The sequence below is a fragment of the Dermacentor andersoni genome, chromosome 2 (genome assembly GCF_023375885.2).
Source record: "Dermacentor andersoni chromosome 2, qqDerAnde1_hic_scaffold, whole genome shotgun sequence".
NCBI classification, from domain to species: domain Eukaryota; kingdom Metazoa; phylum Arthropoda; class Arachnida; order Ixodida; family Ixodidae; genus Dermacentor; species Dermacentor andersoni.
This window is the reverse complement of record NC_092815.1, coordinates 99,002,391-99,026,622: the sequence shown is the minus strand read 5'-3', so window position 1 is coordinate 99,026,622 and position 24,232 is coordinate 99,002,391. Positions and strand designations below refer to the sequence as shown.

Genomic DNA, 24,232 nt, shown 5'->3' with positions numbered 1-24,232 from the left:
GCCCGAGATGAGTTTTGTTCTTTTCCTATTGCGTGGTATTTTAAGAGGGTGATGGGAAAGCAAAATGAAATCGAGCTGGTGGGCAATGCCGGATGCCGCCGAAGTGAAACATGATGCCCACATTGCACCGCCTGCAGCAGGGAATGGCGATTATCGTCTAGTAAAAGCATGCAGTATGCTACCAAGGGCACTACGCACCAAGGGCTGTAAAACAGATAGGTGAAGATGCTTATCACAATAGGTTTGGCGGCGATAGCCTTGAATGTGGCATACTACAACCTGGGTGGAGATTTGGTGGTACCGGAACAAGAAACTATGCGTGCCATCGTTTTCACGTAAGACGGGCAGCTATATGCTGTTTTCAATTGCGCACGCCTCGCGCCTTTTCTTGTTCACATGGGATGTGGCGGCCAGAAAACGTATACGATGGCAGTCTGCAGCAAAAAGCGGTGGCGCGTGGGGAGCATATGGCGCTGGCTAATGCTCCCACGTTTAGTTGTAGTAGATAAACATAAATATCCCAGAAATTAAATGAGAAAACGGCGCCGCGGTAGCACAATTGGCAAGAACATCACACACGTAATGTGAAGATGTGGGTTCATGCCCTACCTGAGACCAGTTGCTTTTTCATCCACTTTCATTTCCACTAATTTATCATTTCTTTCATTCAGTTAGTAAGCACATGTAATTTCTCCTATGCTGTCCTGTTGTCTTTGTTTGATGGCTTCTTATGATAGGACTAATAAAGATCAGGCCCTAGGTTTCCTTTCTTCTTGTTCATACCAAGTATGTGACACATTGGATCCAGAAAGAATGCTCAGCGAATATGACCGTGTGAGACAATACCTAGCAAAAGCAGGAGATGTCATTGCATTATTAGAGTCCTGTGGCATCCCATTTTTCTCTGTGCATGGACATTTACAAAATGCATAGGATTTGGTGCGAAATTGTTGGGAGAGAGAGAATAGCTTTATTAAATTGGGGAAAGGGGGATAGGGGATTAGGAGCTTGATGGGTGGCGCCCCAAGTCCAGGGCTCCACTGGCTTCTACCACTAGCCGAACATGACCAAGAATTGCCTTCTGCACCTTCGGGTCTGAACTGGCGAGTTGTGCCTTCCATTGCTCCAGTGTGTTGGTTAGATTATACCTAACTAGTTGTTGAACATTCTGTTTATAAGTCAGGGACGTTAGTTTAAAATATATAATTCAGTACTGTATTAATGGGCACTTGCCTTTGTCTGTCTTCAGTTTTTGAATTGGCTTATTGTTGCTTCATAATTTCCTACGCTTAGCTAACTTACTAACTGTACAGAATTTCTGTTGCAGTAGTAGTTGCAAGTTAGACTTGCCTGAAACCCTTGTAAGGATGCAGAAAAAGTATATAAGAGCTGAATTGGCATCCCTTTAACTACATCCAAGCATGATCGAGCAAACTAAATAATTGTTTTGGAAACTGGGAATCGTAGCAGAATGCTGGATGCTAGTTCAGGTGTGACCTTTTGGATAGCATGAAACTGTCTGCCAAGTTGTTGAATGCCTTTAAGATGTGTATGAACTCATATTGACACAATTCTCTTGATAGCACTTTGCTGTTTTATTTTGAAGGGATGTGAGAGTGGTCATGTTGGTAACACATGATCGAAGATTCCTGATATTCCTGATATGTTGAAGTTGAAGTTTAATTTTCACCAGCAACAGTACAGTGTGTTTTACACAGAACAGTTGTGGCGTGGAAAGTGGGAAAAAAGCTGCGCTGATGCAGCTTGACTAGCCCCACCTCCCATCCATACAGCAGAACGACAGCACAGCAAGATTCATACAGTCTTATCGTATGATAGAAAAATAAGCAAAATAAATAAATAAAGCTTGTACGATAATTGTCAAGTAGACATAATTATATGCGCCCTTGGGTGCCGAAAAGTACATCAATCATTCACACACAAAAAACCACAACCAATGACAAGAAAATTACTGCAAGGTAACATAACAGTAAGACATACTGTAAACAGAAAGGAGTGCTTTGTTTTGACAGAATTTTTTTAGCCTTGTAGCGGATTATGTGAACATGTTGAATAGCTCCCTTCCTGAAAGGACATGCAAGTGATCTTCTGTAAGCTTGAACGTATTGAGTACGTATGGAATGGTGAATTTTAACATTTGGAGACCGTAATTCGTTCGTGTTTGGGGAATGTGCCAGTGTTCAGAATTTCTGATGGTACGCAATGAAATGTTTGGCTGTAAATGCGCTAAACCTCTTAAGTTTAGGCTAAAGTTTAGATTAAAAACATTTTTTTGAAGCCAGAATTTTGGGCCTGATAAGTAATGATGATTGTGTTGTATTACACGGTTTTTGCAAGAAGTTAATGCAAAACCTTATGCTTTTGAAATGGCTGATTGTTCTTGTAGGTGATATATAGTTGTGCCTATTGTATTCTTATATGTATATTCACTTGCACAGCACTCACTCTTAAAAGCATTGTTCTGTAAACTCCTCTCGCATTGATGAAGTGTCTCTTTTCTCATTGCAGGAAGCTTATGCTGACTGTGTGGAGTACTTTGGGGAAAGTGCACGGAGTGTTGCTACCAACATCTTTTTCTCCATGTTCGTTCGTTTCATCAAGGCATTCAAGGTAGCCCTGATGTCCCTGACATCAATCATTAACAAAGCATCCTGTTACATAAGATGGTGGCACACTACACATGTACCAATCTGCACACATTTGACAGGCACATACATTACATATTGTTACTGCCATCCCATCTAAAGCTTCAAGCTTCTGAACCTGTAACACAGCTTAGTCTTGTGGCTTACATTTATAAGATGTGTGCATTCTCATGTGTCATACCACACTGCTTCCTAGTTGGCCATGGGCTCTGTATTGAAATTTTTCATGCAAGCCCAGTGCTTGAATGCTCAGGAATGTCAAGAGAGGTCACAAGCTCACATTTCATAGCTTAAGAGAGCCAGGATTGTGAGAGGGACATTGTCTAGTAATAGGCAGGTCAAGCACACATTATCCTGCATATTTTCCACAGAGGGTGCACATAGTCTCGGCCAGGAAACTATTGTTTCCAATGGGCTCGGCTTGTTCATTGAAAATGGTGGTGCAGGAGCTGGGAAAGCTTCCCCGGTAACGTTTGTGTCTTTGCTCTTCCATCCGAGCAGCAGGCCGATCAAGAGAACGAAACTAGGAAGAAGATGGAGGTGGCGGCTCAGGAAGCGCTCAAGAAGCCACCCCAGGAGTCCATCCAGAAGAAGAATCTACTCAACGCCAAGAAGAGCACCCAGGTAAACAACCGGCCACTGGCCAACATCCCCGCTGTCTACCGCTTCTGGCGGGCACAGACCACCCGCTGAGTCATCGCCTGTCTTGCCTGCCCCCCCTCCTCCCCACCATCTTGCCATCGACTATTGCTGCCATGTCTGTGCCACTGCTTATGCCAATGTGAAGTGGCTTTGCGTTGGTGGTATCACCCCTCTTCTGTAGAGCTTGAGGCACGTGTTGAAGAGTGTGGAGCTAGGGGCTGAAGCATTCTCATGTTGCTTTATTTATGGTAATTGTGTCTCTTTTTTGTTCAGTGCACTGCTTGCAATGAACAACAGTGGAACATCATCAAAACATGGCAGTGACAGGAATGATGCGATTTACGGCATTGTTAATGCAATCTCAGCACTCTAAATGCTTGTCCCTGGCCCGTCACTAAAAGGCAACAGATTTTTGTGGCCTCAGTGTGTACTTGGCTGCAAGCTCAAGCTGCCACCAGGCATGCAACACTGCAACTTGTGTTCATTGAAGTGGCAGACAGCTGATTTTTCTGCATCATTTGGTTCGAAGCCTAGTGGTCATGCTTCAAATTCTTTATTTTTTTCCACCAGCTAGAAAATGCAGGTACGCTGTAGTTCAGTTGTGTTACTTGGCTCTGGAAAGCCAGCTGTTTTGTAACAGTTGATAATTTAAGTGCAAGCATGCATACAGTTTCAGCATTTTTTTATTTCTTTTACTTGCATCAATGGCTGCAGTTTGTGTTACTTTGAGACCTATTTATTATTAGACAAGCCATCGCTTTAGGTGGATAGTGCTATGGCTGACAAAGCCGTGTGGCAGTATGTCGGTTTGTAACATTTCTTGTTGTTGTTGTTGTTGTTGTTGTTGTTGTTGTTTGCTTTTTCTGTAATAATGCTTGTAGTTTCATATCATAAGTGATGTCTCTCAGCATCAATGCCAAAGTACTTCTGTTGACTGCATCACTTTGTCCACTTCAAAGAAGAGCCTTTTGCAGTACTTAGTCTGTTTTGTCCAGCTGCATAAAGCTGTCCAAGGTGTTCCTTTATTTAGAACCTTTATTGTTTAAAAAATATATATATATTGTCAATATGGAGAGACAGCCTGTAGCTGTTGCATAAAAATCATCATAGAGCTCTTGAGTCTTGCTTCAGATTACTCACCTAGCACTAACATTGTAGAGTTTTATGTAATGATGACAAGTCTAGAGGAGACTGGGCGATGTGACATAGACAACTATTAGGTAAGCATGCATGTACAAAAAACTGACTAATTTTGCTTACTTAACAATTGCTCAACCAGTATAAACTTAGACATAGTAGCACAGCAGGCTAAGCATGAGCAAAAAGAAAATAAAATTATAAATAAATAGAAGTAGAATGTTTGTTGAAACATTTGTACACCATTTCAGTACAGTGGATTCAACATGCTTGCTGTTGCAGCATCTGCAATAAGAAAAGTACTATAAACCAATGTTGCTGTTGTATCAGGAACATCGGGGAGCATTTCAAAAATCTTAATCATAGTAGCAGATATTTACATACCGCAATGTAAAAATACATATATGTATAGGTGATCCCTTCAGGCAGCAATTCTTAAGCCTTTGGCTCTTGTTGAGTTCCTGACTTTAGTGTAAATTCTTGATGGAAACCTGTGAGAATGTATATTTTTCTCTATGTCAAGGCATGCACCATATGACAAAATGCCAAGCTAGGGCCATAGAAACTGAAACACGCTACATTTGTAGTTGCCATGATCAATTATAGCTAGGTGCTTTATATTTCACTTGCATTATACATTAGTGTATAAAAAGTTTAATGCTTACAAATGTGGAGCATCGCATAGAGGCATCCATTTTAGTCTTTTGTAGTGCTTATATGGTGTTTAGGGTTACTTTTATTCAACATCTTATACCTCTGAACAATTGCGACATCAATTATCTGTGCGCTCTTCCTAAAGCCTGTAAAGTAAGGTAATTTAAATAAATAAATAAGTAAGTAAGTAAATAAATAAATAAATGAAAGACGTTGCATTCTACAAACTAGTGTGCTGAGGTCAGGTTTAGCTGAAAACAAATTTCATGTTCTCTGTTTGATGTGGGTTTATGTAAAGAATGTAGTGTCATAAAATTAAGTTTAGATGTCACTTGCACTCTGCTTTTAGGCAATGCTTATTAATGAACCATGTCTACAGCAGTCCTCAGAGAGCCATTTTAACGCCCCTGGGAAGTTGCAGGGATCTGCAGATAAGTGCGAGAAACACTGTTCTAAAGAAAAACTTACTAAATGCTGGTACATGCTGCTACAACTGTGCAGTGGAAACTGTTAAAATCACCTGCTCTGTTTAAGAAAATACGAATGCATGGAAATTCATAAAGATAAAGTGTAATGCACATGATGAATACATATGATGGTTGTCAACTGAGTATTTACTGAAGTGAGTACACTGGGTATCTACTAAGCAACATAACAACCTACAGGAGCATATAGTATATGGCAGCTATCAGTCAAGTAAATGCTCGATTCGTAGTCAGTGCTTGCTGCACTCTCTTGTTGTGCTCTCGGTTACGTAGTGTTTACATCTTCTTGTTTATGTACTGGCTCCATCATGAAGCAATATCAACATGCCCAATTTACCACTACACTTTAAGAACCAGTGCATGCCTGGTGGTGCAAACACGTGGTGAATTTCTGTGAAAATAGAAACGATAGGCATCCATATGATGTTCCCATTCACTGTGATTCCACATATCATGATGATTAATTATTTCTGTAAAGCACACTGCATTCTCTTTTCCTCGTCTTAACATTGTAGGCCCTGTTGACCACAGATACTATACGTGTTCCTGTCCCGAACTACTAGAATGCTTATGCCGTGATGACGAAAGCTGAGACAGCTCCCACATTCCAAAAAGCTTTTGTGCACTTGTGCTTTCTCTGGACTGTACTTCAGTGGTCCAGTGCCACCAAGCTCCTGTTCGTGTGGACAAATATATGCATGTAAGCTGCAGCCACTTGCTTCAGTGTAAGGTGCTCATAAGCTACAGCTAACTAGTGTTGTCCTGCCCAGCTGATGCCTGATGCAAGACAAAGTCATGCATATGGTGACCAACACATCTCAATTACTGTCGCCTGTATAACTCGTGTGCCATTTTCGTTGCCCTTCACACCCATTGGGCAAAGTGTGTAACACACACTGTCATGCAGAACACAAAGGAGAGGAGTCTTCATGTTGCATAGCCTGTGAGGTCCTATGCTTGTCGTCAACCTCGGAGGCCCGAACACTTGTAACCGCTCTTTGTTACCTGCCTGCCACGTGGTGACGAGCACAATGAAGTTTGAAGACTGAGGGCCAGCCTTGGATACTGTGCTGGTCCATATCCTGTGCTCATGCAACAGGAAACTTCTCTTTGTCTTTTGGTGCGCGTCATAGTGCGTAACAGAATCGGCTCAGTGACTCTTGTGGCATGCAGCAGAAGCATCATGCTCTCAAAGGCAGAGTTAAAAATTGGCAGTAATTTTGTTGTGTTGGTATGAACGGCAAGCCAAGGTCTTTAGAGAGACCATTGCATTTGCCAAGCCACTTGTAAATGTTTTCAAAGAAGCTGCTAGCCATTCACGTTCCTATGTTTTTCTGTCTTTCTTTCTTTCTTTTTTCCCCAAGTGTCAGTATACATTTTGTGTTCATTTTAATGTATTACATGAGCTATGAGAACTGCCTAGCTGTTATATACATGGTACTTCTTCTCCCGAGTTGTTGCAGAGAAATGCCAAAAATACTGTATGTGCGCCTTATGTCATTGCCCGAACATTTTCATTGAACCCTCACGTTAGAGCCTCACTGTTTCCCCAGAGGTGTCATATGGAAGAATTTAGTTTTGTTGGTTGCCAAGAATCTGGGGGGGGGGGTCTTGTACTGTTAGTGTTATTGTGTTATGGCTGGCACATAACAAAGACGCACGTCATATACTTTTTGTTGAGCATTGTGGGCTTAAATTTTATTATATTCTTCTGCGTCTAAGAATATTTATCGTATTTACTGGGCACATTTTCTTTACCTGAAGATTGAGTCAAGTGCTTAAAGCAAATAAATTATCACATTTCTACTTGATAGTTTTGTAAGTGAGCACGTGGAATGCACAGCATTTCTTTCTCGTTTTCTGATATGATGAGGTCGGCTTCAAGTTAGTTAACTACTTTGAATATAGTCCATAAAAACTGAAGCCCATAATAAAAATCAGAGATTTTAATGGCAGCAAGATTTACTCGCATTCATGAATATGTTTAAAACAAAGCTGTTGTTTTTATTTCCTTAGCAAGGAACCATTGTGAAAACTGCCAAACTGTCCTTTTGGTTATCTTAGTTGCAGTCCAGTAGCACTGTAAAGAGAAGTGGTTTGCGATATGAATGTGTTTTGCTAACTAGATTTCAAGTTAGCACATAAGATGATGTTATCTATTGGTAACGTGCCATAAATTCCTGGGTATTCCACTCAAGGTCTTTGGTTCCATCAGAATTGACACTTCCTAATGCATTCTTGATAAAGCAATTCAAATGGTTTGTTTCAAATTGTTCATAAATCGACACACATTGCCTTTGTTTATGTTAGTTTATGTCTTGGTGTTCCTTCTGCCTTGTGAATTTGATTTTATTCATGACCATCAGCAAGCCTGGAAGTGGATGAACATCACTCATTCTCTGGCCTTGCTGGTTTTTGGCATACGTCAAGCCACATATATAGTGCACATTCTACAGCTGCATTATACGCAGTGTGGTCTGGTCATCATGTGTATAGTTACAATAGCATATTTGGTTGAGTGTGTGTGAGTTCTTTTATCCAGGTTCCTATTTATTAGCATGCCTTGAAGCTTGTTCCCTGCAAAAAAAAAGAAAAAGTGCACGGTATGCTTCCTGACTGAATGTCGTTAATTACTCTAGGCCAAAAAAAAAGAGGTTTTTGTACAAATAATGGTGTATGCAAACTTTCTTGTAATTATTTCCCAACCCTGATGAGCATGACTGACTTGCTGTGTTTGCACTTGTGGAGTGCATGAGTTTTCACAGCTGACCAATTGATTGAAACACAAAAGAAAGAGCTGTGATACATAACTGCCTATTGTTTTGCTTCTGAATAAACGCATTCAGCGCCCATCACTTACTTTTAGCAGTGGTAGCTCACGTCTGGTTGCAGTCACTGGGCTGGTGTCTGCAAGACCAGCTATGTGCAATAAAGCAGGTTTTTCAGCTCCATCCAGTAAAATGCAGTTCTGCAAACAGATTTACACAAGTTACAGAAATGTTGCACATATAGACATTACAAAACAGGTGCAAATGCATTCAGTTTATGTTCATCCTTTGTTTCTTAACTTGCACGTCCTTGAGGTGTTACATCTCTCAAGCAGTGTTCGAAGGAGGCTTCTTTTTTTTCAACTGCAGTCTCGCAAAAAATCAAACAGCTGCAGGGTCATGTGAGGTCCTGAATAACAAATATGAGATTGCTTTTTTTAACTTAATTAACAGAACCCACTTATAATGACTTGCATTGCAATACAATCTCTGGCATTCGTGTCGCTGGCCCATAATGTGACAACATAATTCACCCTTATTAATTAATTAATCAATTAATTCACCCTTATTCATGTAAGTAGCTAATGTGGCATACAATGTGGACATGATGGTGCTGTATCGAAAAATGTATTCTAGGGAAACTAAGTCACCGTCCAAGTAAGGTTAGAGAGCTCCACCAGATGCTTGTTCACATGCATATAAATCTTTCTTATGCTCATAACAGAGCTGATGGGCACCCTTGTTCTAAAATGAAATACACTTTCCCAGAAGATGTAGGAAGGGAACCAAGTTATTTCAGCTTGCAGGAAGTAGAATGCGCATTGTGAAATGTCAAAGTGCATGAACCTTTTTGAAGTTCTAAATTGCGGCCCTTATCGCTTGCTACGTTTGAACACTCATCTTATACCACTGGATAATAAAATGTGTACATTCTCCAAGAGATTGGCATTCCGAAACTGGGTGCTGAATCAAACTTTTGTCTATCACACTTTGTGGTACCTACTAATAAGCTGCAGCTGGCAAAACTGTGCTTGCAGAATGATTGTCAAACCAAAACTAAAGCATTTTTGTCTAATAACTAGGAATAAAATTTGTAGTTCGAAGCTGTTGCCCTGTGAGGTAAATGCACAGAATCCAGCTGCAAGTGTGTAAGTCTCGACCGCGAGCTCCTCACCGACACAAATTGGTCCCCCATTGCAAATTGCGTTGAAGGTGAGTCCCCTGCGACGCAGTCCATTGTCCTTTGCAGTCGAACAATTGCATTGTGATGTTAATTATAAGTGGGTTGAGTGAGCTTTTTATGTACACATCCACATTTTCACCCTCACCCTTGTCCAGCTTTACTAACCTGTGTGTGCACATCGACACTGAAGAGGGATAGGCAGCAGCCACTAATTGTTGCGTCAATGAGGGGGGCCTGGCATGAATGGATCTTCCATCTGTACTTGCAGGTTCGTTTGCCCTATATTCTACACAGGTGACATTTCATGGTGCATTCTGTGTAAGGTCATGCTTGCATGTGGCAGTCATTTGTTTCATTGAGAATGAGTGAAGATCAGGTGTCACATGCTGTGACAGAGGGCGAAAGATAATTTCTTAGAGAAAGGAACAGTGGTACCATCTGCTGTCAGCAGAGCAAAAATGTTGTCTGCATTTCATTCTCCTCACAGCAGGAGTGTCACCCTCTTAAGATAGATGGCACCGCTGTTCATTCTACTGAGAAAGTCCTCATTTTTGTTCAGCATCGCTGCATGTAGAATGTGCCTCTAAGCTGCTCCAGACAAAGCAGAATAATAATATTCCACAAAATGCGCCATTAAATGCCACCTCTGTGCAAAATCGGGATGCAAACAAGCCAGTGGTGTAGATATAAATGCCATTATACTGGGGGCTCCATTCTCGGCAAATTGTTCAATATGCATGACACGCACTCCAATGCCGTACATTATGAAATAACATTGTTGTGGCCAAGGATAGATTCATTTAGAATTCGAGACTGTGTTGTTAATTTTGCATTGATTTTCTTATAGGTCAGTACTACCTCGCATGTGGTGACTATAGCACCGAAAACTTGCTCTACGCAAGTGCTGTGCATATGTTCACACGAAATGAGGAGCAGTTATTGTCGGTGCAACATGTTGTTGGCATTTCATGCACTCAAACTTGTTTTAGCAAAACTCATCTCATGTGCTGAGAACAGTTAAATGTTAATGTGGAGGTTTCGTTTTTTGTTTCCTCTTTTAGCGAAAGTTATTTCAACCCCTCTTCAGTGTCTGCAGATTTAGTTGCGCCCAGTGCCTGATGCATCGGCTGTACAATTTGCACGGCTTTGTACATGTGTGCTGTGCCCATTATTGTGTTGTGAAGGTTCTAGCAGCACTTGTAAAAACGAGCTCTTCTGCTGAAGTCGATTTTGTCCACTTTGCTGCACCGCCCCTGCCTCTCACTGTGAAACTAACCCGGTGTTTTAGTCGTGGAGAGCATGCATGACAGTTGATTGCAGCTGGTAATACTGTGTGCTTGTCAAGCTTAGCAAAAATAAAAGAGCACTTTTTCTGCACCTCTTGCTGAGAGGGAGTACTGTGCTCATAGCTTGGCCATTTTAGCCATGTTGCATGAGCATGTTGTTTGTCACCAGCATCTTTATCGCTTGATGCGACTGCATTTCAGGTGGAGGTATCTGACCGCTTGGAACTGGGTATTGGACCATTCTGCTTAGTAACCGTAGCACTTGTTAGCAGTTGGTTGCTGGTTTCTAGCAAGTTATAAGTGAGACTGATCTGTTTGTGTCACTAGGTCCCCTTGACATTCTCCGAAATTCTAGCAAGCAGTCACATTTAGATACATAGTTGTGCAATTCTCTGCATGCAGAGTCAGAATGTGTGCAGTGGGACTACCTGGGGCACGTGTGTTGTGCATGGAGCCTTGTCTCGCTTGTCCATTTTAGTGCACCACTTACTGTGTAACACATTCTACTAACCAGTTCATTTCGTTCTCACTGATTGGGTTTTACTTATATTGTCCTTCACATAAAGAGTCTGTGCAAGGCTGTCCAAGTTGCATGAACTAAAATCTGGTGATTAACCACACTGTGCAAATTTTTCTGTCGTTCCTTTGTGCCATTGTAGCAGGTGCATGGTTCGGCATCTAGCTGCGCTGAAACGCATTCCCAATTTACAAAACCTTCTGTAGGTTGCTTCTTCTTGAAAATAGAGTCAGTGGTGCTAGTGGGAGTTATGTTTTATGCATGATACGTACCAGAGGCTGAGAAAGTGCATTTCAGTTCTTTTTAAGTAATAAGTAAGCTATTTGGACCTAGCTTTATTGTTGTTGTTCATTCCTTCATTTCACACTGAGGTGTTCAACAATTGCATATTTCACTCAGAAAAAAAATTGCCAGGATACAAAAACACGTGCATAGAAGGGAATGTACACAAAGCATTGGCTTAATTCTCTTACTAAATTTGTACTTTTTTCTCTTTCAATTTACCTTTTGTCATGAATAATACTTTATTCCAGTAATTAAGCATTATTCCTGTAGCTGTTACTTCAAAACTCCACCTAAGAGGGCTAGAAAAGTAAATAATTACTGCCTATTGTGTTTTATCATTTGTTAAGCTTCATTTATTGGCTATTTTGCACATTTCTGTTCATCTTGCACTTTTTCTTAGCATCTGTGAATTATTTATGAATCAGAGATGTTCAGAGATAGAGGTGCATGAAGCCTTGCGTGCACATTGTTTTTTTTTTTACTTGCCAGTGTGAAAAGCTTCACATGTATTATGCTTTTGCAGCTCAACACATACCAACCAATTTGTCTATATAAAGACCACATTTACACTCCCATCACTGTAGGGCACAAATTAATTAGCATGCACCTCTAATTTTTAAGTTCACATTAGCATCTCACCTTACGAAGGACTTTAAAAATAACTCGTCCATTATATTGACAGCTAACTACTGGTAAACGTGAAAAGTGCCCCCCCCCCCCCTCCCCCTTTCTTTTTTGTCGCTCCCGCAGGAGGCTGCATGTTTGCATACATGGTGTGATTACAATATGTGCAATTTTTATATGTTCTTTTGAGCAGTACACTAGATGTTTGGGTGCACAAGTGTGCTTCTCATGTGCTAGTTGCTGAGCAGAGGCTGTTTTTCGGAGGGTCACCATGTGGCACATGTTTCTATTCTTAAAAGGAGATGCACCTCGAAAAAACATTTTAAATATTTGTACTAAGGATTTGAAAATCCACCCACTTATAGAGCATTACAAGCAGATTTCAAATATGTCATTAGTTTCTGTGTAGCCGCTACAGTTCTTGAGTTATGTCCTACACAACAGCAAAATAGAGTGATTATGTGGGCACATTATTTGGCAATAAATTTTCGCAAAAAGCTTTGTGCTGCAGCTTGTTTAGCTCTTTGTAGACTCCTAAGGGCCGATATCTATTCAAACAGAATAAAGAATTACTGCAACTGTGAAAAAAAATTTAGGACAGTTCAACTATTTTTTTGCACAATGATATGAAAATAATCTTGTACTTATACTAACAAAATTTGGCATACATACACTTGAAGATATGTACAGTGCTGAAACGTAATTGAAATTGCAATATCTCCCAGTAGTAGTTACAAAAGTACAAGGTTACATTTCAGGGAATCGAGAGTAAAAATTAGTTGAAATGCTCTAATCTTTTTGCATAGTTTCAGTAATTTTACACGCTGCTTGGCTAGATATCGGCACTTTGTGATCTACAAAGAGCTAAACAAGCTACAGCACAATGCTTTTCATGATAGTTTAGTACATAAAAAGGTGCCCACAAAGATTACTATATTTTGCCATTGTGCGTCACATAACTCAAGAACTATAACAGCTATACAAAAAGTAAGGACATATTTGAAACCTGCATAAAAAACTCTATAATTGGGTGAATTTTGCAACCTCTAGTACAAGTAATAAAAATTGTTGTTTCGAGGAGTGTCTCCCCTTAAAACATCAATATTGCATTATCAAGGTTGTATGTTTAGTTTTTGTGTTTCACGATTCCATAGTTGTCTCTGTTTCTCCACCTAATTCCCCCCCACCCACTTTTTCTCAGTTCAAATCAGACAGCAATCTCCAAAATACACCCATACAGTCACTGAAATATTTGTCTTTACAGACTTTTACTAACTATGTTTGCTTGCATTTGTATGGAAATAACAGCGCTTGGACCGTCTTGCACCTGTGTTACAATAGTGTGAAAATGTCAGTGCGAATGTTTATTCTAACTACATGGCAGTACAGCCTTTGTGTGAATGTCTGGATCTGATGACTGTAAATGAAGCTTGCAAGCTTACATGAAATTAATCTGAACACTTTTGCTTTGCCTGTGTTTCTTTTTTTTTTAAAGTAATTCTGGCTTTTAGGTTTACTAAAAAGTGCATAGTATTACTAAGTCTATTTGAGTGTGCCTCATGAAATAAAGCTCAGCTTATGATTTGTGGTAAAAACAGTAACTTTCTTTTTCTTTTATCTCTCTGCCACTAGGATGCTGTGATAAATGAGCTGAAGAACAAAACTCGGTTGGTGAATGAGAAACGCTTGCTGAAGCAGGACGAAGTCTACAATGGAGCTCTTGAAGACATTCTTCTTGGTGGGTGTTTTCTAATTTCAATTGGTGGGGTTTGTTTTGATTGTGGCCTGATAATGTCATCAGGGCATGACAATTAACATATCAGTTTACTGATACAGATGGAAAAGCTATGTCTGCACTATCACAGAAGCAAAAGCTAGTTCTCCCTACCATCCTCTCTGCACCAGGACTGCACAAGAGACTATAGATTCATTTCATAACAGAAACATCTTAATGCATGACTAATAAGAAATTTCTTGCAACATTTATGACCAACATTGTTTATGATAAATAGCACCCATCTATATTACAAAGTTTTTGATAAACTCGCCGGCCTTCACAAACTTAGTAACAAGTACGTATACATTTTATGAGGGACACTGCTTGTCATAAGGCTTATGATGATAGCTGTCTGTTTCAGCATGAATGTCAAAACTTAGCATTTGCATGTGTTGCACTGGAATGTTCTTGTTTCAATGTAATAACTGAATATTGTGATGCAGCACAATATGTGATGGCTAGTTGTTGAGACGGAAACACAATACTGTCACATCAAGTTACACGACTGCCAGTGGCACTGGAACCACATGGCACACTATATATGCTTGTGTCCCTCAACCAGCCATTTTTTACTTGTTCGGATCTCTTCTGTTGGCTACAGATGCTTCTAATAAAACACAGAGTCGATTTCACTATTGATAAGGCGTTACATTGGCAGCACGTACAGTCTGCACAAATGTAGAGATTGCACACCACCTATCACGTGCAGACTTGTGCCTTTGGTATAAGCTTCCCTGGTTTTCTGGGATTCAGAAAGCTAAAGACCTGGATAAACAGAAACAATCACACCAAAATGCCTTCTTGTTGTAGTTAATGTCAGAATACACCCATGTTAACAGATCACAATCTTTCAGCCTAGATGCAATGAACTGTAGGATGTCCTCTCCACCTTTGTTGCAGACAATTTCAGTCAAGTACAATTGATGCTTCCATTTCCTAAGAAGTAGAGCATGACTGTTGAAGAACAGCGACTTTGAGGTGTTGCGTGTTTTCACATTACTTCTAGGAGAGAAACTAGCACAAGCAAGTGCAAACTTCCAGCCATCTTATTTATGTTGGAAGCCTTCGTACTATATAATATTCCAGGCAGGCACAGTGTACAATGAAGGAAAAAATGAAAATATCAAGATACAGCATATACGCAACATTGTACCAAGGTGTACAAGACTCTCACCCAATTTCCATGCCAATAGAAATTTTGCTTACACAATACACTAGGAACACTAGGCTACCTTCATTGTATTTGTAGCATGCAGGCTCATTCAAGTATATTTTATGCTTTATTTTAGGCTTAAGAATAATGGATTTACTGTGAAATTCTGCAGTTACAAAGTCCAGGCACCGTGCTTTCCTGGAATTTGTTGTTGTGGAGGTTTCAGACACAAATAAAATACAGTTGAAGGCTTGCGCTCATCATTGTCACGTTCCAGTTGTGCTGCAATTTTTCCCATGGCTATCACATAACAACCAGCCCAGCAGCTCATCTTATCAAGCTACATTTACTTTTGCAGGTCTCAAGAATGAACCATACCGTCGAGCAGACGCCGTGCGCAGGAGTCAGCGGCGGAAACAGGAGAATGTACGGCTATCACGTACAATGGAAGAGATGGAGCTCTAGCTGCTCGCGCCTGGTGATAAGAGTGCAAGAGTAAGTTGCCTGCTTACATCACCACATGTCCTCTGGTGAGGTTGCAGTCTTTTTTGATGACTAAGTGTCTTGCCAGGCACAACACCAGTTTGCCTATTTGAACACATGTGGAATAGAGTAATGCTCCACAGTACTTCTCATTTAGAATTCTGTGGTCATGACTGCATCCTTTGTGAAATGTACAAGATATAAATAATTTAATCTGTTATTGCTTTATTGGGATTATTGGGATACAGTGCTGAAAAGCTATACAGTGGAACCCCGGTTTTGCGACGACCCGTGTTTTGCAACGGATTAGCGCAGTCCCGGCGAAGTCCCCATAGAAGCGATGCATTAAAAACCCTGGTTGTCCGACGCAATTTTACGCCTGACCCGCGTTATACGACGACCCTCGTGACGACCGTCGCGAAGCACGTTCGTTTCTTTCACCCCCACCAGCAGCCGCCCGCGATGCTCACTGTGCTAAAATAGCGCCTTTCCTTCTCCACAATCACTTTCTCCCTCTCTCCTCGGCGGCGTCGCCTCTCGTCGTGCTGGGGACTCTACACCAGAAGCATTGGCGTCAGCAGCCGATAACACTTCTCGCACAGTGCCATGCACGCTATCTTAGCGCCGTGTCAGGAAGGCTGTAGCTCGTAGATGCCGACGTGTTCGGTGCCAGGTCACCCAAAAGTGATCATACCTCCAAAAATGATTGACCAAAAATACTGCTTTGGAATTCCTGCTTCCCAACAAACATGTTTTGAACTGTGTGTGAGCAAATATTTGCTCCGCAGTATCTGATATTGTGTTGGGTCTTGTAATTTTGGTTTCATTTAATGCTGTAGCTAAGCCCATTTAAATAAATCATGGCCATCCAAATTTTTTATTTACACTATTGTATCCTAGTTGTATCCTACAATTCATTATTTTCGTATTTATCTTATTGAGGTTGAACTATGCAACTGGAACATTTTTTCATTCAGAAGAAGTGGTTGATCCAGAAAACTATCACTTTGTGGGCCTTTATTCCATCTGTCAGCGATATCGATGGCAGAATACTGAGTTTCCCTTTAACACTGTACTGTACTATGACCATGGAACAGCACTGCTTGTACATCCCTCACTGCAAAGGCTCCTTTAACTTTCTTGCAAGACAGTGGCCTCAGTGAGTTACTGTGATTGCCTTTAGACACACATAACTATGTGTGTCAACATGATCTGATCCTCTACATGATCCTCTTTGTTTGCCACAAAGAGGGTACACACAAAAATGAAAACAAATTGATGACAATGCAGGTGTAAATGTACCTTTCTTTTTGTGTGTGTGTCCTCTTTGTGTATGTCTTTCAGCATGTGCCAACTAGGCCAAGAAGCAGCTCTCTTATGTGATATTGCATCTATCTGGAGTAGCATTCTAAGCTTCCAGGCCCTCTAGACGACTTCTCAAATTTCATCCCCCCTTTTCCCCTTGGAAGTGCGGTAATGAATCAGATGTGTCACCATTCACCACAGACTGATGGATGTACGATTTCGACATACTTTTTTACATAGACCTTGATGCATGAAAATTTGTGAAAATTGCAATATCATTGCAAAAAAAAAGAAGATATCTGAATCCTGTAAGCCGTACATCAAAGAGTGTAGAGAGCAGACAATCACAAAGCTAGCTCAGTAATATGAATTCTGTAAAACTCTTATCCACAAGTTCTGAGTGAGCATTTGTTACTCTCTTGAATAGGCGTAGGTTGGCACATTATGCTGAACTGCCGCTTTGATTACCTGCAGAGTGCAGCTTACAAAACTATATTCGTTCTCACACGTGCAAGTACACGCATACAGATATACACACACACACACTGTAATTTGGGCTTAGAAAAAAGTATGATGTGTAAATCTAAAACTTGTGAATTGTGATTGTTGCTAGCACAACATTGCGACTTCTTTCCGCGTGACATTATTGACAGGATTATGCTCACATTTGTAAGCACCTTATTCCATTTGGAGTGGTTGGGAAAGTTCTTGATGTGCACAAACTTGAAACCGTGTCTTGGAGATTTCTTGAATTGGTATTAGTCATTTGCTTACTTAATGTACTATGTGCTGACTTCACTTCCACCCGGCTTGGTAGCTTAGTGGCTGTGTTATTGCACTGCTTAGCACTAAATTGCAGGTTTGATCCCAGCCACCACAGCTGCATTCCAGCGGGGGGAGAATGAAAATGTGCTTGTGTACTGTACTTCAGGTGCAGGCTAAGGAACCCCCAGGTAGTCAAAATTGATCTGGAGCCCTTCACTGCGGCACTCCTCATAACCCACTGTGCAGTACAGGATGTTAAACTCCACAATTTAGTTTTTGACTTCACTTTCCTGATCTGTGAGTTACGTAGTGAGCTTGTCCCGACCAGTTTGATACAGCCAGGGTGCTGTAACATTGACAGTAACATTAATGCATACTACCACTGCCTGGCCTGTGAGGACTGAAGTTTAGTTGCCAGTCTTGTTTTTAAACACTCTCCTTTTATATTCTAATGCAGGTTAGGACCACCTTTTACTGGTTGTAAGTTATGGTGAAAGTTCTCTACTAGTTCATGTGGTTTCTCATCTGGCACTTCATAGAAGTTCTTATAAGGGCTTTTATAGTGCACCAGATTCATTCCTTAGCTACCAGCAACAAGAAAGTGATGTTTGATGCTTGGCACCAAGGAATATGCGTACACTTTTATTTCTTCTAATCAGTCATTGTGTGAAGCTAGTTTGTGCTAATAGCGTTTTACACATATCGAACATGTACACTATCCTAGTACATGTTGAATTTACATATACAGTGGAACCTCGTTCATACGTTCTGGAGAAAAAAAAAATGCAAGAAAAAACGTACTAACCGGGGAAACGTTTGATTCGAAGTAACTAACAAATTTTTACAGACTCGACTATTGTTGACATCTACGTAATGTGAATCCTCGTGCAGATCATTGCGGCACGTGGAGCCGGTGGTGCTCCGGCAATTCAAGACGCGTTTTGTTGTTTTCTTCTTGCTTGGTGTTTCAAGAGAGCGACGGGAAACTGAAACGAAATCGAGCTGGTGGGCGACGCAAGATGCCGCTGAAGCGAAACGTGATGCCCACATCGCACCGCCTGCAGCAGGGAATGGTGGCGCGTTTCAGTTATCACCTATTGAAAGGGTGCAGTACGTTACCAATGGCAACATGCACCACGCGCTATAAAACAGGTATATGAAGATAGTTATCACGATAGGTTCGTCTGCGATAGCTGTGAATTTGGTGTGCAACGATCCCGGAGAAGATTTGCTGGTTCCAAAATGAAAAACTGAGTGTGCATCGTCATTTTCATGTGAGACAGTTGGGCGAGTATTGCGGTGAAGCTGCCGCAGTGGGCAGCTATATACTATTCATGACCACGCGAGCCTCATGCATTTTATTGTTTACATGGGATCTAGCGGCCGGAAAACGTATCATATGATCGCAGTTTGGTGATGTACTGAACATTGGTGCCGAAAAAAATCACATTTTCCAGTAGCGCATAAGCTGGTAAAAAATGAGCATAACTCTATTGGGTAATTTTTTTTGTGTTCTCGATTGCGAACGTTAGCACTGGAAAAACATACATAACGGGAACGTATCAACGAGGTTCTACTGGATATATGTATGTATGTGTGTGGGGTGGGGTGCAAGTGTGTAATCCACAAACCGTCGGTGTAGTGCCAGATAACCTTTTTTTTTTCTTTTTCTGTTTTCCTCTCAGGAGCTGTGCATGTCCTGGAGTGCCTTTTCCCCTCATCCCTACGGGCCCACTCACGATAGTGGCAAGCCTGTTCCTCTTCGACGACACCTCTGTGTACAGCATGCATGTGCAATTTGCGGAGCAAATTCGCTTTAGTGACGCATTACTTTGTAAATATAAGCCGTTGGATTGACAGCACTCCGGCACAAGTTGGAGACACATGGACACAAACAGTGGTACTACTACAAGCATTGAGTCAAGTGGATGCTGCAGGAGCTTCGCAGCTGCATCTCATTTGCAACTTCCTTCTCAACCCAAGCCGGTGTGGCTGCAAAGTGTGTCTGGTCTTCCCTCACGGTCACACGACAACAGTATGTGCAGTCAGAAGTGTGAAGGTGCTGCTTTTGTGCTTGCTTCATCGCTGGTGTGCTTGTCGGCGGTGCTTCAAGTCCGCAGGGGTTTGTCATGGCCTGAGCGCTGTTGTTTTCTCGGTACTTTCGACAGATGTTGAAAAAGACTGCACGTGCTTTCCGTGGCTGTGCTTCGTCTTGCTTTATTATTTTTTTTCTTTTGTAAATTTGTTTTATGTGTGTCTGCCATTGCTGGTCATTTGTGTCCTGCGATGTTTTTGGTGCAAAGACAGAGCCACGTGTGTTTTTGTTTGTTTGCGCTTCTGGTCATTCACGGGGAATTCCCCAATATTGTCCTCCTTCGAGCCCTGTGTGCTGCCCTGACGTATATATTGCATGCAGCGAGCGACTGCATTGTTAAGTGCCCCCATCTCCTCTGTCTTCTTTGTTTACGGAGATTTAGTCGCATTTGCTTGTCGCTGAAGGTAATCCTGTCGATTATGGTTGTTTTGCAATAATATATACAACTATACATATATATTATATATACATATATACATATACAAACAACAGTGTTGACAAAGCAACAGTTTTAGCTCTTTTGGCTCTGCTGCCTGCCTTTCTTCTATTTCTTGAGCTTCCATCCAGAGATGCTGCAGAAAATGAATTTTCGTCACCTCAATGAATTTTTTTTTACTGTCTTCTTTTACATATGATGACACAACTAGCCTGGAATGCAATCTTTCTGAAAGATAACAGCAGTTTCTAGGCTGGCAGTTCCTAGTGGCATAAGATGATTGAAAATACTATTAAAAATGGACATAATTCATACATATAAAGCACAATCATGAAATGCCGTGCACGTGTGGGGGCTTTAGCTGTATTTGCTCATGTAGTGCCTCAGTTTGTATAGTAGAAGCTACAAAATTTGCTTCCCTCTGCCTGGTTGCTTAGTTTGCTGAGCAGCTAATGTGATCAACGTTCTTCACTTTAATAATTTTGCGGATTGCTGAACATTAGGGCACTATGTTTGTTTATAGATATGCAGCGACGAAAAGACAGCATGTAACATATAATGTAATGCCCCTGTGCCTCTCTCACCTACTTTATCATAGCTCCTCGCTTCTAAAGGCAGCTTTGGAAGCTAAAGTCATCCACTAAAGAATGCCGTTTTAGTGCTGTACTTAATGAGCATGCCACTGAAAACATTTCACTGAGTGTCACCCTAATGGCGATTTCTTTCCATAAATCAATCTCTTTGAAATACTTTTAATTGAACATAAGTTGAAAGAAGCCCTAGGACTTTGGTATGAATGGTATGAACCCATGGAGAGATTAAACTCAGGTTATATTGGAGTGTCTTAAGCAAACATTCTTAATGTGTCAGGATATTTAACGCAGTAATTTTACAAGCTATTTGTGTACATATTCTTGAAACACTTTTCCTAGAGTCAAGCACTGTCAGTGGCATTGAGCATTTCACCCGTTGATGTTTATGAATACAGGCGCACATTAGTGAGTTTATGACTGTGACATTGTCTACAAGCTGCAGAATGCACTATGACCACCCTGTTTCTGACGTAAAGTATTAAGTACTGCCCACATGCATCATTGCCAAGCTGTGTTTATGTGGACATGCTTTTTTAATGTTTTAGCATTTCCCCGACTGTATGTGTGCATGTGTGTATAGTTGTTACATTCTGTGCTTAAACGCAATGAAAAATAGAAGCATCATTTTGTCAAACTTGTGCAGGTGACATTCATGCCAGGATTATAGGGTTTTATAGGGTCCTGTTGTATTTAGCTGCATATAATTGTAATGCAGTTATTGGTAGCACCTCTGATTTAAAAAAAAAAAATCTTCACGTCCTTTCCGCTGTCAGTGGGCATGCATATACTACCATAAAAGCATCAGCCAAGGGACCAAACATTCATCATCCCATGAAGAAAGAAAACATGTGTAAACAGGCAACCCAGAGTGTCCCAAGGAGACATTCAATGGCAAAGGCGCATCAATTTTACAAAGGTGTGGGTACCTCTAGCCTGAACTCCAGCTCACAGACGTTGTTGTATTCAAGACCCTTTTTGCCGGCTTGACGGGACGTACGCACCGAGTGCCACTCGCAATCTCTAGCAGGAATGCGGCAGTGTTCAGGGGCTTCTACAGTGCTGTAGCAGAAATGAGTGAACCAACTATTTCCTCTGCTGGCAGACATGGCTGCCATGCTGTCCAGACCTTAAAATAAAAGATTCTTGTAGGGTGTTTTCTTTTGTACATTGCTGAGATGTCTATTAAAAAGAATGTTTTTATGACTGCATGTCAGTGCAATAGGTGTATTCAATATCTCTTTCAGTGATGTTCAAAGGACGCTTTACCTCAGCCGCTCCTTATTCAATATCACGGCAGCACAGAAGGGGTGGTGATATAGAGAAGTACACAGGAGAAGTGCTTGTCCTGTGACGCTGTCCCTTTTGTGCTGCCCTGATAATGAACCTGAACAAACTCTCCCAATTTGACTTCCCTGTTCAAGTACATGTGAGTTCTATAAATGCTTACACCTAGCCCCTGATGAACTAGACTGAATGAGATTTGTGCATTTATCCTCTTCTAGCAAACTACAAGCTCCCAAATTGGAATGGCATGCTTAAGCAAGAGAAAGCCAGATTGTGGTTTCAATTGTGGTGATCCAACAAAATCGTGTTAGCATGTTGCCACTCCTGACTCAAAAAATGCCACTCTGCACGTATGACCACTAGAAGAACTGTACGACCGCATCCATTCAAGTGCACAAATTGCTGTCATCCCCTCGGCAGTACCCATGGTTTTACAGGCTGCCACAAGATGCGTGATGGTTGATGTTCCAAGTCCAAGAACATGCAGTGAGACATTTGTATGGATTTACGGATGTTATTTCACACTAGATGCCCTTTACAGTTCTTTTGTAAGGAGTCCATAAACTTCACAATGGTGCGGAACTAATTTTGTGTGCGCTAACTTCAAAAGTACGTTTACAGCAGAGCTGTCAAGAGCTACTTTCCCCACTATCTTGTCTGTGTGTAGAAAAAACTATCATCATCAGCATTGGCTCCAGCGTAGTCATCTTCTTCCACAGCTGGCTCGTTGGCGCCCCTCGGCGCTACCGCGTGAATGCACTCTTGCCACTGCTCCCTCGTTCGACGTCGTCATTAAATAATTAATTAAGAAACACAACGACGTAACCAGTAATTGAGAAAGGCTTTAATGAACCATCGAGGTTTACCCAGTAATAAACACTGGGGCCGCATGTTTCAGTGTCACTGGTTTACCATTTGTACGGAGTGCTTGGGCGGACAGTTTTTGAATGTTTTTCAGGAAAAAAAAAAGTACGGAAATAAGAGGTTAAAGAAAACATCAAATTCTGGCGATTGCTTGTAGAAAGATTGTTAGAACTCCATTTATTATGATGTCCAAAGTAGACAAAATTTAATGCTTCAATCTAACTTATACCAGCAATTTTTTATTTGCATTTCTGCAAAACATGTAAAGTATGTAACTACAGTCAAACCTTCATATAGTTAACATGGATATAACAAAATACTGAATATAAAAAGGTAAATCTAAAGTGTTTCATGCCGCAGAGTGAATGCATGCTTTTAATGAATGTAATAAAGCTATTTTAGTGTATGATGTCGCTTAATTATTACTATATGTTCAGTTGTATCTTATGCAAACTGTAAACTAATGTTAGATATCGCCCTGGGAAACACTGTGACGTACCCAATTAACAGAATTGCAATATATATATTGTTGGTGCAGATAAAGGGCTTGCAACTTCATCCTTCAGTTTTTTTATGTGAAAGCACCAAATGGCCCACTGAGCAAGAAAGCTGGCATCTGTAGCAGTGAAACAACACCTAAATTTCCATTGGCTGCAAAGCCATGTTATGAGCACGCCTTGATGGAGCAGAGCAGGCAAAGCGGTGTTGTGTGAGGCGAGAGGGAATCGTCACAACACCATGTCTCCAGCACACCTCGACGGAGCAGATACGGCGACATGACACCATGGGGCGAGACGGGCTGTCGTTTGCGAGGCAGTCATGCGGTGCATGCATGTGGGTGCTGCCATCTCGCCCTTGGAAGCTGGTGCATGGTGTGTATCTCTCTCTCACCCCCATTGGGTTTGGCTGCTGCGTGTGCCTGCCGGCCTTGGTGGCGGCTGCTGCTACTTCCTTGATCTGTCATCATGCAGGATGTCAGTGGCGTACGGTGTTGGCACCGTAGGCTACTGCTGCTTGCTGGCTTGAGCATTACATCATGCGCAGTGCAGAACTCGAAGAACCGCTTAGCGGCATTCAATTGGACATTAATGCTTTCGCATTCACGACTCGTTAGAACTGCTTGGGTGTCCTCTGACTTTTCTTTTTCACTTTTCGTTACTTAAAAAAAAAAAAAAAACATTGAAACTGCACTTAGAAGTACCTGTATGTGAGCTAAGAACGGCCAAAATA

General features: G+C 41.2%; 1 protein-coding gene across 2 annotated transcripts in view; it reads left to right on the top strand.

Moving 5' to 3' along the window:
* Positions 1 to 22,062, top strand: part of Frl (formin-like protein) — a 273,897-nt gene extending 251,835 nt beyond the window's left edge. For both annotated transcript variants that reach the window (XM_050188371.2, XM_050188370.2), the window contains exons 23-27: positions 2,530 to 2,631; positions 3,168 to 3,290; positions 13,880 to 13,985; positions 15,536 to 15,672; positions 19,416 to 22,062. In XM_050188371.2, coding sequence (XP_050044328.1) covers positions 2,530 to 2,631; positions 3,168 to 3,290; positions 13,880 to 13,985; positions 15,536 to 15,642 — 438 coding nt within the window. In that variant the 3' untranslated portion in view covers positions 15,643 to 15,672; positions 19,416 to 22,062. The remainder of the gene's footprint in view (positions 1 to 2,529; positions 2,632 to 3,167; positions 3,291 to 13,879; positions 13,986 to 15,535; positions 15,673 to 19,415) is intronic.
* Positions 22,063 to 24,232: the final 2,170 nt, after the last annotated feature.